Consider the following 19,329-nt stretch of genomic DNA (forward strand, 5'->3'; position numbering starts at 1 on the left):
ATTGATATTAACATGCAGGTCTAGATATACACATCTGTTGACAGGGCAAAATTTACAACGGTGAATTTAAACAAAAGGTACAAAGGAAAATTTAATCATGACTACAATTTCTCCAAAGCTGGTCCCATTGTGCATTCACACTATGAGAGTGCAATTACCCTGAAAAGAATTTACCAAAGTTTGATGAGCTTGGCTACTCTGTAAGTGATCATCATAGTCATCAAAATAGTCACGGTTGGAAGATATAAACATTTTCTAAAAAGATGTCTATTGAAACAATATGATGAAGACCTGTCACACCTCAAGAATTTACAATACTGTTATTCCTGAGATGTGACAGACAAAACATATATACATCTATTGATAGGACAAATTTACAGTGGCGAGGTCTTACAAAGTAAATAAAGAAAGCTAGTACAACAACAGTATCTTCCAAGGTTGATCTTGACTAGCACTCAAAATGAATCCGCAGTTATCCTGAAAAAATGTTTACCAAAGTTTGATTAGTTTGGCTACTCAGTAAGTGATCATCATAATCCTAAAAATAATCATGATTGAAAGATATCAATATTTTCCAAAATGAGATCTATTAACAGAAATGCATCAACAGTTTCACTTTCAATAAATGCATAACTAAGTATAATCCGGGTAATTGAAATGCTAATAAAACTTTTAACGACAGTACATAATTCAAAGGATTTCACAAAATACCCTACTGGCGTCCCAAGTAGGTCACCTCTATACCCCATCAGCGTCCTGATGGGTCCACTTAATCCCTATCGACGTCCCAGATAGGTCCACTTAATCCCTGCAGGTCCACTTATACCTCACCGGCGTACCGGATGAGTCCACTTAATCGGCGTCCCAGATAGGTCCACTTATACCTTACCGGCGAACCGGATGAGTCCACTTGCATACTTAAATTATTTTTAAATCTCTTTAAACATTCGAAAGCAGCAATATCATGTACTCAACATATCACTGAAACCATTAATATGAATTTCACTTAAACCATTAATAACAGTCACTCTCTATAACATTTCAAAAATAACCAATCAAATATTTTGGGCTCAAATTTAGAAAGGTAGCAGTTTGTAAAAGCATTCTAGCATAATTGCCAATTTAATATGTATAGAAAAACTCTTATAAAATTCAAGAATACGGAATTATCACAATTTATGGGATATCAATCCACAAATAAACATTTCACAACAATACTATAATCAATTACAAAAATGTCAATTTTTAAATAATAAGGCAGTCATTTGCACATGAATTTTTCAATGTCTAAATATTCAAAACAGTAGAAAGAAATATCACAATTTTACTAAAAGCAGAAATATCACATTTATTTCTAACAATAGATAAGAAAAATAAATAATTTTATTTTTCTAATTTACAGCATTCAAAATTTCTAACATAGATAAAATATCACAATTTTTATTAAAAAGATTATTTTTCAAGATAATGAGGTCACGTGCGCATAAAATTTATCCCGTCTAAAATTCATGATAATAAGCATAAATAACTATTTCATTTTATTTTTAAAAAGAATGGATTATTTTTCGAGACAATGAGGTCACTTACACATAAAACTGATAAAATAAAGATCCTAGACGAAAATATCACTATTTATTAGAAATAGACTATTTTTCAGGAAGACGATGTCACTTACTCACAAATATTTGAGAGGGAACTTCGATAAAATTCGGCTAGAGAGAGAGAGAGATCTCAAAATTTTCTAGGGTAGGAGTGCTCACCTCCCCTATTTAAATTCTTAGAACGTATTATTATAATATTTTATTACGCTCTACCTCATACCTGAGGTGTCGCGTTAAGCGTCTGCTTTTAACATACGAAAACCACGTCCGCTAAAGGACGTGGCGAGCAGCAGGCAGCAAGAAGCAGGCAGCAAAAGCAAAAGCAAAGGCAGAGGCAAAGGCAAAAAATTTTGAAAATAGTGATGGTCCCCAAGGACCATCATACTCAAACAGACCATCACCTATTTAAAAGCATCATTTCTTTTTTTTTTTTTTTTTTTTTTTTTTTTTGAAATTTTAGGATTGTTACAAGACCATTTATAAAGAACAGTTTCACTTTCAATGATGCACAATTTAGCATAATCCAAAAGATTAAAATACATATAAATACTTTAACAGAGAGCCATAATTCAAAATATTTCACAAAGTACCCTACTGGCGTTCTGAGTAGGTCACCTATATAGCCCACCAGCGTTCTGAATGAGTCTACTTAATCCGTGCAGGTCCAATCATACCTCACTGTTATAATGGATGAGTCCATTTAATCTCTACCGGCATACCGGATAGGTCCACTTATACCTCATCGACATACCTGATGAGTCAACTTAATCCCTACCGACATATTGGATAGGTCGACTTATTCTCACTGGCGTATCAGATGAGTCCACTTGTATACTTAAAGTATTTCTGAAACTTTTTAAACATCAGAAAGTAACAATATCGCATATCCAAAACATTATGAAGTCATTACCATGAATTCACTTGAAATAATTTAAAACAACAACTTTCATTGAAATTCTTACAAGTAACCAAGAAATTCCTATAAGTAACCAATTAAACATTTTGAGCAATGATTTCACAAAGATAGCAGTTTTGAAAGGCATTCATGAAATGTAACACTATGAACAATCTATTATCAATAGATGAGCTTTCATGGAAATCCAAAGTTAAATACAAAAATATTACAATTTTATAGGAATGCAAATTCATAGATCATCATTTTTCAAGAATAAGTAAAACTTATAGCATCTAAAATTTATAGACAGATAAAAATACAATTAAATACAGAAATGAGTAAAGCTAACAGTATTGGTAATATTATAATTAAATGCAAAAAATATCAAATTTTTAAATAATTAATTTACAGAAAAATGAAATAATTTACACATAACAGTTTATAAATATAATGAATGGAATATCACAATTTTATTAAAAGCGGGCTAATTTTCTGGAGAATGATGTCACTTACACATAAAACTTACAATATGTAAAATTTAAAATAATAAACGAAAATATCACAATTTTGTCCAAAGAGAAAATAGAATAATTTACAATATTTAAATTTTATAACAATACACAAAATATCACAATTTTATTAAAAATAAAAATAACTATTTTATAGGATAATGAGATTATTTACCTATAAAGCTTAGAGAGAACTTTCGGTATCCTAAAATTGGGCTATAGACAGAAAGATCTCCCTGTGTTTTTAAGAGGGACAGAGTTTCAGCTTCTTTTTAAAACTGAGCCCATAAAGGACCTTGTACGAGAGAGAGAGAGAGCTCTACACTCTTTTTCTTCTTTTTTTAACGAGAGAGGGAAACAGAGAAAGGCCTACACATCACAAAAGGAGGTGCCCAAATCATAAAAGGGTGTTGCCAAGTAGGTGGTAAATGAAAAATAAAAAGAAGAGATGGTGGATTAAAGGTCCACCTTATAACAATGAACCATCATAATGAATTATTAATATTATTTAGTTTCAAAAAAATTTGGATCGTCGCATACATACATACACACACAAGCAAACACACGTTTTATACATAGACTCTTGGTGTGGGATTTGAATCTCATTGCTATCGTGATTCTTTGTCCCGAAAGAGAATTCGTGAATACATGTATGTAAAAGTGTGACTGTGTTAGTTTAAATTTTTGATTAATTAATCCACTACAAAAATATAAAATAATACAAGGAAGTTCATCAAAAAGAACCTATTAGATGAACTATTTAATATTTTCCACATTTTTTTATTTAATTTAAAAAAGCACATGAGAATAAGCATGATTGTAAGTGGGGAATTATTGAAAATGGGTGAAATATTACATAGTTGATAAATTAAGTGTATTATGATAAATTCCCTGAAATACTTAGGTACATATATAGCTTGGACTTTTCTTGTAAATGTAAAACCAAATCAACTACGTAATCCATTATTATTATTCTTCTTAGGTTCCGACATGAATATTAAGGAAAAACAAAACATTTGATACAATTTTGTTTCTTTTAAAAAAGCTAAGCATTTCTTGCCCTAAAAGGCTAAGTTTTAGTTGGTTTCAAATAAGAACTTTAATGAGAGAGAACAGCAGCCACAAATCCGTCTCTTTTGAGCTTTTTAAGGAAATTCTAAATGTGTGTCACATATGAAACATTCCTTCCACATCTACAAAAATGTGAATATGTAAACTGTCTTTTCATGCATTGTATTCCCTCATACTAAATAGGAAAAAGCTCCCCAAGCTGCAATAATATATTGGTTTTTGCCTCACCTAACAATATTGATAGGCGGTAAGAAAAACAAAATTTACCCAACTAATGCTTGGCTTATGTCATCAAAATTTACGCATGTACATTCTCCATTCATGGTATACTTGACCCACAACATGATTGGGGTGGCAATTTTGACGGGTCAACCCGTGCAACCTACATTCAGTCCGACATGAATCTGGGTCTAGAACCAAATCTCATACCATGTAATTGGGTTTGGGTCCAAACGACCTAAACTTGACTTGGATCGGGTCCGAGTTTGTGTCCATATTGGAAGCTTATCAGGTTCGGGTCAATGTCGATTTGACCCGAACTGACCACGATATTTATATGTTGTATATGCATATAACACATAACATAGTTAGAATGCTAAAAAAGAGCAAAAGGTAGGCTAAAAGAACATGGTTGGAAGTCGTGAAAAAATGTTTTGAGATTTATGGCCTCACGGAAGGTATAATCCTTAATAGAGTAAATGATGGACCATAACTCGTATAGCCGATTTTAATTAATTGAAAAAAAACATTGACAATGATGATGATATGTATCACTTTTCATATATTATGAAAGGGTGCGGTTTCTATAAGGTTGCAACCTTAAACAATCCAATTAATGTGCACTTCCAAATTTTATCATAACATGCGATTTTGGTGCAAATAAATCTTAAAATTATCTTAAAACCTATTTTTTGTATCTAATTATAAAATTTGAAACTCCAAATTAAAATCAAGTAGATCTATAAATATAGAAAAAATCTTGAAAATAAACGGTCTAGATAATGTGTTGCAATATGCATTATTTCCGATACTCAAAATCTTTATTTTTTTATATTCATATATCTTGATATTGAAATGGTCAATTAGAAAGTTTTTTCAACATTAAAACAACCTTTTTTTGATAGAGTCTTGTATATGTGATTCTACATTTTTAAGGTTCCAACCTTATACATAAACTTTTTCCATTATGAAATATTTGGAATAAGATTTATTTTTCCTTTATCTAGACATAGACCTAATGCGAACTAGCTGATCGGGTCCAACTCTAGCTCCAATGGCCTAGACCCTATCTAGGTCCTGTCTTTGTTTTGGCTACTATTGACATGAGGGATAGGTGTGATGTATAGATTTTATTAAACATCTTCCGGAAAATTCAATGTCAAGTAATTTGATGTTCGGCTCGGGCCTACATGAGAGCGACCGAGGGTCTGGGTCGGGTTAGGACTATCAAGTCACTACGGGGGACCCCACCCAACCCCTTAACACGCCGAAAATATGATCTTGGCAATCCAATCATACTTATTTCAAAGTTGGAATGATGATGGTTAGGGCATTGTATCATAGTAGGGTAATGCATGGATGAGCCATCGCATGCAAGATGTGTGAGATAGACGGCTATCACATCATGCTACAATGATGGTTATCATACACTGCCACATGCCTAACCTTTTATGGGAGGAAACATGGAATGTGAAAAACTGAATAGCCATATGCTTCAAGGGAGAAAGATACTATAATTTAAGCTACAAAATTCAAGTGATTGGTACTTTGATGCCAGTGAGCTTGAACCACTGGAGCCAATTGTGTAGAACGGTACTTTGGTGTGAAACCAAAAAATAATTAAGGGAAAATATTATTGAAATGGGCAGGTCAAATTTGTAATTTTATGACAGAATGACAAAATGAGCCACTTTTTAAGAAATTTCATTTAGGTTCATGGTGAATTTACTAAAAAATACCCAATATCCTCATAGTTCTAGCCCCAAACAAAATAATTGAAGTGGTACTTAAGGGAAATGATTTTTTAAAGTAATCATTTTGCTGGTGACCAATCACATCGAATAACTCGGATGATGAAATATATTGTAACCATTTATTTAAAATAAATCCCTCTTCTCTATTTTTTTACGAAATTCAAGTACAATGAACTTTTATCTTCTTGTACCAAGAAGCTGCATCTCCTTTTTTATCGATGGGTAATATGCCATATCTATATAGAACTGTAATTTGAGAATAAAAAAAGTGCAATTTTATTCACCATCTGGCTCGTGTCCCGAAGAGATTAGAGCGTATTTTGGATGCTTTGAAATTTTAAACACGTGATGTAAACTCCTGATAGATTGTGACAAGGAAGGTTTCCAACCTCAGAAAAAAAGGTTTTTTTTTTCCATTTCTCTTTTTTCTTTTCAATTTTTCTCACGTTTAATGGAATATCACCATTGTGCTACTCCTTTTAGTTGGAGATAAGCTTTCCACAATAATCTTCAATCCTTTTTTTTTTCGTCTTTAAGATTTACTTTTTGGTTGATAGGGTGAATAATATATTTTTTATATTTATAAGTTAGAAATAGAGCAGAGTGGTGAATCATAATTTATATAATCAATTTTAAATATTTAAAAATAATTTTATAAATTTATATAATCAACTCTAAATATTTAAAAATAATTTTATGAAAGTGAGAGATATATATTTTATTCTCCTTATTCCCTCTAAATTTATAAAAGTAAAAAAGATGGGTCTTTCTTCATTTCTTCTCTCATAATAGAAAAGGGGCTGGGATGTAATAGCACCTCCCACATGAGCTACGTTGTTGTTTCTACTCCCCTTAAAAAAAACCGGCTAGAAGCTATTTTTCTCACTAAATTATCAAAAAAAAAATTTAATTAATCCATTTCTCCCCTGATTTCATGAAAAAGAGAGAGGTCACTTTCCAATTAGAGAGAGAAAGAGAGGTCGCTCTCCAATCCTGCCTCTCATCTCATCCATTAATGGTATTTGTCTTATTAGATTTCTTTTAGTGATCATCATTTTTTTGTCACAAAAAGCCATCATCATAAGTCACAATGATCCATTTATTCAGGTTAGAAAGCTTTGCTCCATAACTTTCCGACTCAATTCATGGTACAACATTCCTGCCATTGTTGTTTAATGAACAATTTATTCGCACCCTCTCGTCTTTTTCAGGCTTCACTTCCAAAAATTTTCTTGAATTCTAACTTGCTTTCTCTAGATAACATGTAAATTGAACTCTCTCTCACTGGATAACATGCAAATTGAACTCTCTCTAGACAACATCCAAATTAGACACTCTCTCTCTAGTTAACAAGCAAGGAAAACACTTTTGCTTGTTTTTATGAGGGTCGGATATAAAGAGACTATTTATTTTTTATTTTTTATGCAAAGAGGTTAAAATTATTTACAACCATCCGATGTCAAATCTGATAATTTGGGTGTGTCATAAAGTTCGAAAAAATTTCACTTGAAGTTTAAGCTTGATGAATAGAATACATACACACATTTAATTTCACATCCAATGATCATGATTAATTGTGACTATCTCACGTCAAAGATAAATGGTCTCATCATGTACTTTTTCTTATTAAATTAAAGCTCATAAGCATATCCCATAGCAATAGATAAGACATTTTGATCCTTTTAGTAATTTAATGAGATCATAGTTACTATAACTAGATTGGATTGGTCGAACTATCAAAACGCATCATGGCCAATTTGATTTAAGAAAAAAAAAGTTTGATAAAAAACCGTTGTAACCAATGTTTGATCAATTTTATTGATTAAACCACCAAGTTTTGACTAATCAAACCAGTATAACAAAGTTGATAATTTTTCGGCATTATATTTTGTATTATAAGATTATTATTCCTATGTTTTTGCAAATTCGGTGTGGTGAGTTCTAGAGAAGGTGAGACCATTTTTTGACTGGACCAATACGCCATCGATTCGAAAGTCGATTCGATACTGATAACCAGTGTTTTAAAATTTGGATCAACCATTCAAAATTTTGGTATGGGAAATCGATCTTTATTTCCGAATCTACTATGTGATCGATTCTTTAAGGTCAGAATCAATCCTAAAAAATTGAAAAAAAAATAAAAGATAAAAGATGAAAAAATATAATATGATATGATATGTAAGAACCAGGTGACCAGGCCATCCTCAATCATTCCCTAATGCATCATAGGCTTGAATCGATTCCCAACACTCACTTGAAACCAATTCTTTTTAAGTTAGACTCTCAATTTAAGTGCCATAGCATAAAGTTTTGAGTTTCATTTCTACTATAGGGAAAAAACCGGACAATCTAAAAAAGAGAAAGTATGGAATGAGACCATTTACCTTGGTACAAGGTGGTCACATTAATCTTAACCATTGGATGTAAAATTGGATGGTTGCAATTATTCCATTGATCAAACTCAAGCTTAAAAAAAAAAAATTTATTCATATATTATGACACATCCAAACTATCAAACTTCACATCGAATAGTTGTCGATAATTGTGATAACTTTATATCAAAAATAAATTGTATGATTATAAGTAATTGTGAACATCTTGTATAAAAAACCAATAGTATCGTAATATACAATCTCCCAAAAAATAACTAAATAGCCTTTCTTTTTTTTTTTCTATTTTTTTATTTTTAAGGATCAATTTCTTGTAGGTAAGTACCAGCAAAATATCCGCTCGATCGTCGAAGACTCGTCTGTCTTTCTCTAAAAGACTGGAAGTTACTTTATAGCATTCGCGGATCGCAGATAGGCACACGCTGATAAATTACAGCCGTCCATTCAATTCTCGATACGATGCAAGTGCGTCCCACAAAACTTGCGTGCCACGTGCGGCCGACTGGGGAGAGATGGCGACCCTCCAATAGGTGAGATGTTAGAGAGAGAAAGAATAAGATAGAGATAGGTGTAGGGTGAAGGGTGGGTTTTTAGAGAGAGAAAGGCAGAGAGATTTTATAAGAGAGGGTTATGGGGTGACAAGATTAGAGACAGGTTTTTTCAGAGAGAGAGAAAGATTTTTAGAGAGAGAAAATATGAGAGAGAGAGAAAGAGTGTAGTGGCAGTGGAAAACGTCAACCCAAACAGCTGAAAGCGGGGAATGCTTTCAACTCTTCGTACGCATATCCCTATCTCACATCTGACACATTCATCACTCAACAACCATCAATCACCCTCCCCTCCCCTCCCCTCCCCTCCACAATAAAAACCCTAACCCTAGACCAAGTGACCTGCACCACGCTACGTATCTATATTAACTTTTAAATAACAAGCTTAAAAATCATAGTGGTCATATATACTCCTGCATCAATTCTTGAATGCCCAAGACGCCCTTTTTTATCACTGCGAGACCATTTACTTTTTGATATAAAACGAGCCCAATTATTGGTGGCCATGCGATGCGAAATCTAATTTATTGAAATATGTTACTTCGATAATTTTTATTGTAGACTTTTCATTTAATCAATAACACATCTCCAATCACTTTAAAAAACGAGAGCCCAACTGTAATCGGTTAACGCTTGACGATCCACAACACTCCGTCTTAGGTTCAATTCTTATCGAGGAAAGGGTCCTTCTCCCCCACTTACTCTCAAAAAAAAAAAACATCTCCATCTACCCAATTTTATATCCAACTCCCAATTTTATCACCCGATTGGACCCTAAACGGTTCAAGCCAAATTTGACTTGGATTTGGCCCAGGTCAGACCCATGCATCCGAATTGGCTCCAACTTGGGTCTAAAAGTTAAAATGATTATATTATATATTTTGACCGAGCTTGACCCGATAGGGTTCAAGCTGGATCTGAACCGGATCATATCCACGTCATTTGGACTCAAACGAAATGACGTTTTGAGGCGTCATGAGGTGCCGGCCCATTTGACGTTATGAGGTATTGGCCCATTTGGCTACTATTTCTTCAATATTAAATAACTTACATGTCATTGTGATCATCAGTTCAGCCTTTTCTCAATCACTAGATAAATTCTATTTGCATGCTTGTTCCTGTGGCTAAAAAGAGCCTCAAGCACTAATTCCTCCATCAATACGGAAGAAACATAAACTAAATTTGTATTAATCTGTCCCTTTCGTGATTGAATACTGCGTTGACAAAAGAAACCGATAAGCATGTGATCATTGATGCAGAAAAGTTAGTGTTGGCTGAGTTTGATGGAGAAGTTTTCATTTTTGTAATAAATTTGCTCTTTTGACTAGGAAGACGTGTTACACATTTGTGAATAGTAGTATCATATGAGTTCGTTGTCCAAGAAACAATAAGAATAATAATTTTGAAATATAGAACTAAAATTTTTATATTTTATTTAACCAATTTCAGAGGTCAAATTCAGCTTATCCCTACCCTGCAAATATCGATTTTATCAAACTCAATCTTTGTTTTAAACTACACGATCTATAACCAATTTGCTGTCCAACCAATCAAACTAGGCTATCTAATCCGGTCTAATAACTATTCATATGCATACCCACTGATGAAACGACTCACAATTTAGAAAGTAGGATATAATTGATAAAGCAATAGCACTCTTTTTAATTCCCTGTTTGGGTTTACAAAATACACTGTTTTCAAACACGTCAATTCGCTGATCGGAATCAGTCAGGACCGAAATGGTATGGGTCTTGGTGTAGTGCCCCCTAAAATCCCCTCATAATTATTATTATTTTATTTAAATTTATCTAATATTTTTTTGAATCATTTTAAATCCCTTATTTTATTTATTTATGTTTTTAGATCACTAATTTGGATCGCTCCAAACCCGATCTGGATCACCGATCGAAACAATCTGCCGTGGATTTGTGAATGAACAGTTTGCCCCATCAATCTAGGTTTTAAAATACTGCAAAAAACAAAAAAAAAAACAAAAAAAAAAAAGAAACAAAAAACTGAGCTCCGTTCACCACAAATATAGCCCCATGAAATGATATACAAAATATTTAACTGCTTAAAAATAAAATATTAGGAAAGTATTTTATTACCGAATTTTACTATAAAACTAGCTAATGGCACGTTGTTTGAAGCCCTAATTCATGGAATTTTTACCATACTTTCTTATATTTTGATTATAACCATTTTATATTACTAACTTATCCATGATGAAGCAAATTTTGTTTTTCAACTAGTTTTAAGAAAATGTCCTAGTTGTAAAATTTAATATATAACAAAATTCTTTTGACAGATATTATTTATTTAGATGTAACTATTTTACGGTTTAAAATAGAAAATTAGAAAATTTAAGAAAGAGATGAGATGGAGTCTTACTATACACCTTTTTTTTATATATTTCATTTTCACTATACAACGTTTTTTTATGCTCATGAGAAAGAGAATCAAGGAATTAGTTGGATTTAGATATAGCGACATATTTATAGAAGCCAAAAGATTTCATTTACTCCCTCAGGCAAGACTCATGCAAGGATTATTTTTTAGATCCCAAAATTTGGGATGTAATATCTAGAAACTTAATGACTAATACCAAAGAAAACGATTTTTTTTTTTTTTACGAATTATACAAAATTAATCTCATTCTACTTGATCCCAAAAAATTTATATCCAAGATTGACCACGGTCGTCCAATCTTTCGAGGGAAAGATCTAGATGTTCGAGAGCTCAAAATCCAACATTTTTCTTCGGGAATTATCATGTAGTCTTACTTACATGGATCACAAAATTTTGAATAAAAAAAAAATCCTCTTAATTTGCTATTGTGCCCGAGGTAGTTTTTGTACAGTATATGCTCTAGCAAGAGCATACCATACTCTATCTTTACTTTAATGCTTTTAAAGATGGGATGGTATCGCATGCATACTAGCTGTGGACGTGCACAAGCACCTTTGAATGGTTCGGATTGGACCAGCCACATCCAAGGGTAAAAAATGATTTTTTTTTAATTTTTAATTTTAAATTTTAAAATTTATTAATATTACAATTTTTTATTTTTTTTATAATTAAAAAGTAATAAAAATAAAAATATCTTAAATAGAAATATTGTGTAAAATAATTTATCGGTGTTTTAGCCATTTTTATTTAGTTATATTTATAAGAATGAACTTACAACCGATATTTTAAAAAATATCTCATTTAAATAAAAATACAATAAAATGCTAAAACTAATTTTTGTCCATTAGAGATGGCGTTGTGAAATCTCAACCACGGGATGTGGACGGTATACTCTGCCTTTAGGGATAGAATATGAGGAAAGGGTTCATATTAGGATTTTAAACTTTACTTGTTCCTTCTTGGTTGAGATTTGTATAAGATGCCTATCTTGCACTATACAATTAAGACATACCTCTACAGTTTATCAAAAGATGTAATTATGATGTTTAAAACCTTATTATGGTTTCAAAATTCATATTCAACTCTAATTAAAATTTTCAAAAGCGGTGAAGAATGAGTAGATGTGTAAATATATATAAATCTTGAAAATAAGTGGTCCAGATAAGTTGTTAGAAAATATATTATTTTTAAGATTTAAAATTATTTGTTACCTTTACATATATAGATTTTAAGGTCGAGATGATCAGTTTTCCAACTTTAAAACACTATTTTCTTTTGGATTTTTGATGGGCACCTTAATATAAGATTGCAAACCTAAAAAACTTTCTCCTTTTCTTAAATTTAGATTTAAAAAAATTTTGATAGAAAAATTAATTATGAACAAAAATTCAATATTGAAATTTCGATTCATTCTCTCTTTCTAATACCCGAAGAAAAATGGTTTGATAGGGCTGCAACCTTGTTAAAATAAGTACGGCCTCATATCATAACCCACTAAAATTACAATTCAAGCATTGAGAAACCTTTGAATGGATCATCTCGGTGTGAAAATTATAGCCCTCAAGAAAAATAAATTTATTTTCAGTGTTGAAAATTGAGTTTAGAGTGATCTTAAAGATTTTTGTTGCTCAAAATGCTTTCAGGACGATGATTTAGGATGAAACTTTATTTTGTTTTCATAATGTTTAGGTCTCATATGAACTTTATCTAAAAGCTCAAAAAAAAAAAAAAAATATTTCACATTTTCACATAAATCAAAGCTCATATGTCATTTCAAACATATTTAAGGGTACTTTAGGCACTCATAAAAACTTTTGGCTTTTTGAACCATTTCACCTTTACTGTCAGAAAGTCATTTAAGTGATCCATCAAATGAGACTTGCCAAACGCAGTACAAGTGTTGAGCAGTGAATGGCACATTGGGTTACTCTGGCTCTCTAACTTCATTTTTCTCTCTACCTTGGGATCTTAATCTTTTTGGGTACATATACCGCCCCTTGAAATGCCTTCACAGGTTGCTAAAATGGTAAAAAACTCAGTACCAGAAGAGAGGTGCATGCGTTTCTGAGTCGAGCATCATTCCAAGCTTTCACCAAATCATGGTTTTCTGATTGCAAGATTTTCCCCATTTTAGGAGTGAAGTTTCTTGGTCATTGTTTCTCTCTCTAGACCCTGCTCCAATGGCTCTTTTTCCTTCTTGGGGTAAAAGTTCTTACTATTGTTTCTCTCTCTAGACCCGGCACCCCTGCAAAACTGAGTGGTAATTGCACTCTGTATGGCCGTGGTCCTCTGAGTGCTCGTGTTCCCTACAGTAGTAAATCTCTCTCTCTCTCTCTCTCTCTCTCAATCCCCCTATAGTAGTAACTTCTCTCTCTGTCTAAAATAGCAGTAAAGCTCTCTCTTTCTTAATATTAGTAAAGCTCTTGATTCTCTCTCTACAACAGCGTTGAAGTTCGTTGCTCTCTGTCGCCCTCTATCTACAGTAACACTGCACTTGGTTCTCTCTCTAAGTTGCAGTGCTCTCGGCTTTCGTCTCTCTCAACAGTAGCATTGCGATTTCTCTCTCTAAAATAGCATAGCATTGCACGTTCTCTCTCTAAAATAGCAGTGAAATTCTCTCTCTACCGTAGCAGTGCACTCGTCTTTCTCTGTCTTCCATTGGGTTTGCAAACTTTCTCTCTCATGAATCACACAAGCGACCTCTACATGATGCCCCTCACTTGGCCCGAACCCGCCTCGCACTGGGAAAACACCAACCCTCTCCTCTCAACACAACCAGAAAACCACTTTCTTTCTCCGTTCTCCACATTTGGGGCCTCAGAAACCTCTATCTACAACACATTTTTGAAGAGAGAGAGTGGATTTGAGGGCGCAGGCATGAGGAGCAACGGCCTGGGCCTCAACTTGGGGCAGAGGACTTACTTCTCGTCGAGCGATGGGGGCGTTATTGTGAGGAGGAACTCGAGGGGCTTGTTTGGTGGTCCCGTGGTTCCACGGTGCCAGGCTGAGGGGTGTGGAAATGATTTAACAAATGCAAAGCATTATCACAGGAGGCACAAGGTTTGTGAGTTTCATTCGAAGGCGACGAGGGTGATTGCTAATGGGCTTGAGCAGAGGTTTTGTCAGCAGTGTAGCAGGTGAGAAATGGGGCTTTCTCATTGGTGGGGAACTGGGTTTTTTTTTGTAGAGAGAGAGAGAGAAAGAGAGATTTGGGTTTATTGGTTGTTATCACATGATTTGTTGTTCGAGAGTTGGTGTATGATTTGGTTGTGTGCGTGGGTGTTTGTGTTGGGGACCTCTCTCTCTCTCTCTGTAGGTTTTTGTGATGGGGCATCTCTCTCTCTCTCTAGACTTTACTCTCTCTCGGCACCTCTCTTTGCATGTCTTCTGGATTTCTCTCTCTCTTTCTCTATCTGTGGCAATACTCCTGCTCTCTCTCACTCTGTGTAGCTACAATCTCATTTCTCATGCCCCCAAGGCTCTTTTTTCTCTCCTCTCTCTAATGCCCTCTGTTCTCTTTTCTCTCACTTTAACTATATTCCTATTTCAGTTCTCTCTTTCTCTCTCTAATGCTCTCTTTTCTCTCTTTTCTCTCTTCTCTCTCTCCTATGCTCTCTCTTCTCTCTCTAATGTTCTCTGTTCTCTCTAATGCTCCTAATTCTCTTTCTCTTCTCTCTGTAATGCTCTCTTTTCCTTTACAAACTCTAATACTCTCCTTTTTCTCTCTGATGCTCCCATTGCTTTCTCTCTCCTCTCTCTAATACTCCCAATGCTCTCTCTCTAATACTCCCCAATGCTTTCTTTCCTCTCTCTAATGCTCCCCAATGCTCTCTCTCGTACACTTGGGCATTGGTGCATGAAATTCACTCTCCCAAGGGCTTATTTACTTCTTGTTCATTTGGCATTTGTAGGGTTCATTCTCTTCTTTGTGGTTTGGCATTTACCTTGTAGTTTTTCTTTGTTCGTTAAGATTGATTTTTATGTTGGATTAAATCAGAGTAAAAATAAGTACAAATCTTAGATGTCTAGTCGTCCCTTGCTAATGAGAATAGATTCATTGAAGGACGAAGGCATTTAATTCTTTTGTCAAAAAAAAGCGGCCATTTAATTCAATGGAATTTGGAACTTTTTTATTTTTTTGTTGGGCATTTGCTTGATTGAAACTTTGTTTCACCCCTCTTTTCGTTAATTTTTGTTTTTCTTTTTCAAGTTGTCCTAGTCTTAGTGTTTAAGTTAGTAATTGATATATTTCGTAGGGTTTAACCCCGAGGGAGTAAATGCATATTATGCCCCTGCAGGAGAATATAATTATTTGGTTCAGTTTTGTGATCCCCATCTCTTTTTGTTTTGGTTGCTCAAGTTTTATCTACTTGGAGCACGACTTTTCATTTTAAATTAAATTGAGAAATTTATCCAAATGCATCAAGAGATGAACTATTTAATATTACGATCTAGTAAGTACTTCATTTATTTAATTAAAGTCTTACCGAAATAAACATGATTATGAGTTGAAAGAGTTGGAAATGAGTAAATTGTTAAATAGTTAATTAATTAGGTGTATTTTGATAAATTTCTCTTATATATCTCATACATATAAGTCCGTAGTTATATGGGGCTGACCAAATTTGATGATTTTGTAGTTTAATTATCAAGTTTCCTCTTGCTTGGATTTTTCCTTGTTTTTCTTTTCAGTTCTTATCCCATTGATATATAAATGTATTGAGCTTTTCAGAATTTTTTATCCAACCTCAATTAGTTGGAAAAATACTTTGATGATGATGATAAGTTTTTTTTTATTTTATAAAGTGGTTCTGTGTTTTGGTTTTTTTAGGCTTTTAGTTGTATTGAATTAATATCTTTCTTCTTCTTAATTGGTTGGATGTTTTTTATAAACATGATAAACATGTGTTTACATACTTATAGAGGAGGGAGCAAATTTGATCATTTTGTGGGTTACTTATTGCGTTCTATTTGGGCCTTCCCTTTGTTTGTCTCATTGTATACATTTCTTATGAATAAATATATTGTGACATAGTATAATGCAACCACACCTCTTATAAACCATGTTTGTGGTAATTTTAAAATTTTACACACACTCTCTTCATCTCAATAATGAATCCAACGAAAAAAAATTCAATTTGAATCCTAGATATGGTCAAAATAAGTCTCCTTCCAACAACGGATCTAAACTATTCATTTGGTGAATTTTAAGATCTCAGCCTTTACATACTCAAAATCATTTTTTTCTTTTAACACTATTCATTATAATAAAGCCGTCTGAAAAACTGAGAAGAAAAAATCCTTCTAAGGCTTAGATCTAAGCATCTTCTCGAAACAGACGGCTTAAGTTAATTAGGCTAAAAAAATATTTTTTAGGTTGTGTTTTCAAAATTTACATTTTGTGATTATTCATTAGAATGAAAAGAGTGTATATTTTAAAATTTGGATCAAACAAATTATCTTAATATGGTTTTTGAATCTTGTTGCATTATACTATGATACAACAGTAGCATGAGATCACTACCCTTTTTTGATTTTATTTCAGGGCAATTCAGGGGGGAAGATGGCCCCTATTTTTTTTTTTTTTGTTATTGGGGTTTTAGATAGATTAGGGAGTTTGCTTTTTGGAAAGTGGTAGTGGGTTAAGTTAGCAGGATTGGAAACCACGACGTAGCTCCTTTCCTATATCCATTCACTACTTTTGGCAAAACCCATTGCAAGAGATTATTAGGAGCCCAAATTTGGGGATAAAATCTCTTCAAATGAGCTCCCAAATTTAAAAGAAAAGAATGAAAATAAAGTGCATTTTGTATTGCCGTTAAAGGTGTATACGTAAGTATGAACAGTCTCCCACTTTTTTATGGCCAGATCTAGCTCTAAGAACTTGGAATCTGTTTTTCTTTTTGAATAATTATCTGATGATTCTTAGATGAATTTGAAATTTCCAGTTCAAAAAAAAAGAAAAAAAGAAGAAGAAAAGAACTGGTGAGCCGATATTTAATCTGAAGGAGTGATGAACAATATGCTCCCTTGGGAGCATGATATATTCTCCAGATGATGTAATTACATGCGTTTTAATTTTGTACGCTTTTGTTTTGTTGTTATATGAAAAAATGATGATTTGTAATGTTTTTGTGATTTTTTGGGTGTTAGGTTCCATGTTTTGGCGGAATTTGACGAAGTAAAACGCAGTTGTAGGAGGCGCCTTGCGGACCACAATCGGCGAAGGAGAAAGAATGGATCAGATAAGCTTGGTGATGCCACCAAAAATTCAATTGGTGTGTCTCTTTCTCTCTCTAAACATCGAAAAACTCTCTCTAACATTTTTGCAAAGAGGGAGAGAGAGGAATGAACTCAGTCCAGCTTCATGTGTGAGTAGAGAGAGATGAATAAATTCATTTCGGTGCTTTATGGCGAGTGGGGATAGGTAGAGGGAAAGAGAGAGGTATGAACGCAGTTCGGCTTCATGAGAGACTTTTCAGCTTGATGTGTGAGTAGAGAGTTAAATAAAATCAGTTCAGGCTTCTATGGGACAGGGGGAGGGATAAGTTACTTGTGTATCAGAGGGAGAGATAATAAATTCAGTTTGCTTGAGAGAGATGATGAATACGTTCTGTTTTGGACGAGGTTCAAACCCGCAATAAATATATTTTTTAAATATAACTTGATCGTAATTTTTAAAGAATATATAATCTTAACGTGAAGATCATGAATATTAAATTTTTTTTAAAAAAAAATCATATTAAAAAAACATTTGGAATGATATATCTTAAAGACGGATGCTTTATACCCGGCATGAAACAATTGTTGTTCGGTTTTTATATCTGTGGATAGAGAAAAAGACATGGTACTTACGCGTGTGCAAGAGAGAGTGGGTAATGGGGATTTTAGAGGCAAGTTGGGGGGAGTGAACTGTACCTATTCCTAGAGAGAGAAAAGTGAACTGTACCAATTTCCTAGAGAGAGAGAGATTGTGTTGTGGGGATTCAGAGCCCAGGTAAGGGAACTGAACTTATTCCTTTCTCCTTTTTGCATCACCTCTCTCTCTCTCTCTCTCTTACATTGTTGTTATTTTCTCTCTCTTGCAGTTTCAAAAGCAATTGTGGGTTCAGTCTCCAAACTAGAAACTGAGAGCCCCCAAAAGGCTACTGCCTCTGCACCCCTGTCCCTTAGCCAAGAGTCAGCCACTTTTGCAGAAGAAGCTCATCACTTGTTCCAATTCCAATCCATTCTATTACCCAACAAAAACTCAAACCTTAAAACCACTAGACTTCCCTATGCTTCTTCTTCTCCGATTCAAAATCTCTTGTTCAATGAGAGCACAGGCTTTAGAGCTGATAATGGCCTTCTTAGCCACCATAGCTTCACAACCCAACAAGAAGATGACCAAAAGGGAGAGGTTCAAGGGCTCGCAAACCTCGGTCACTCGATATTCAAGGTGCAGCTATGATGAGAGAGAAGGGGGTATGAATGTGTCATGTAGAGAGAGAGATGGTCAAGTGAGAATACTTAGGACAGAGATATATAGAATTGGAGGGAGAGAGAGAGTGAGATGGGTCATGTCAGATCCTTGTAGAGAGAAAGGACCAACGAATTTTGAGAGAGAGAGAGAGAGACTTGGGGTCATGTCAGCACTGTGTGAATGGCCCACATCTTTTGTTTTTCTCTTTACTTTGCAAATTCCATTTTCTACTTTTCCCTGTATGGTTATTTATGCCTTAGATGCTACAAGAAGTGGAAGAGAGGGAGAGAGAGCCAAAACACCCTTTTTCCTGCAAGTCTTTATGGTAGCAAAACAAACGCCGAGCTTGGCCTTTGAGAAACCTAGAGAGAAAGAGAGAGAGAGAGAGCGAGCTTCTAGTGAAGTGTGCTAAAAACTCTGCACTTCTTTGTTGCACAAAAGCTTGTGCAATGGCGTTTTGATTTCTCCTAA

The 19,329-nt window shown here is 33.9% G+C and overlaps 1 protein-coding gene across 1 annotated transcript; it reads left to right on the top strand.

Moving 5' to 3' along the window:
- Positions 1-13,242: 13,242 nt before the first annotated feature.
- Positions 13,243-19,100, top strand: LOC18435579 (uncharacterized). Its single transcript, XM_006845622.4, has 3 exons — positions 13,243-14,533; positions 17,550-17,674; positions 18,485-19,100. Exons 1-3 carry the CDS (start codon positions 14,079-14,081, stop codon positions 18,844-18,846), a joined length of 942 nt encoding a protein of 313 aa, XP_006845685.2. The 5' UTR covers positions 13,243-14,078; the 3' UTR covers positions 18,847-19,100.
- Positions 19,101-19,329: the final 229 nt, after the last annotated feature.

This window comes from Amborella trichopoda, chromosome 12 (assembly GCF_054954075.1).
Source record: "Amborella trichopoda isolate Santa Cruz 75 chromosome 12, AtrichopodaSantaCruz75HAP2 v2.0, whole genome shotgun sequence".
Lineage (NCBI taxonomy): Eukaryota > Viridiplantae > Streptophyta > Magnoliopsida > Amborellales > Amborellaceae > Amborella > Amborella trichopoda.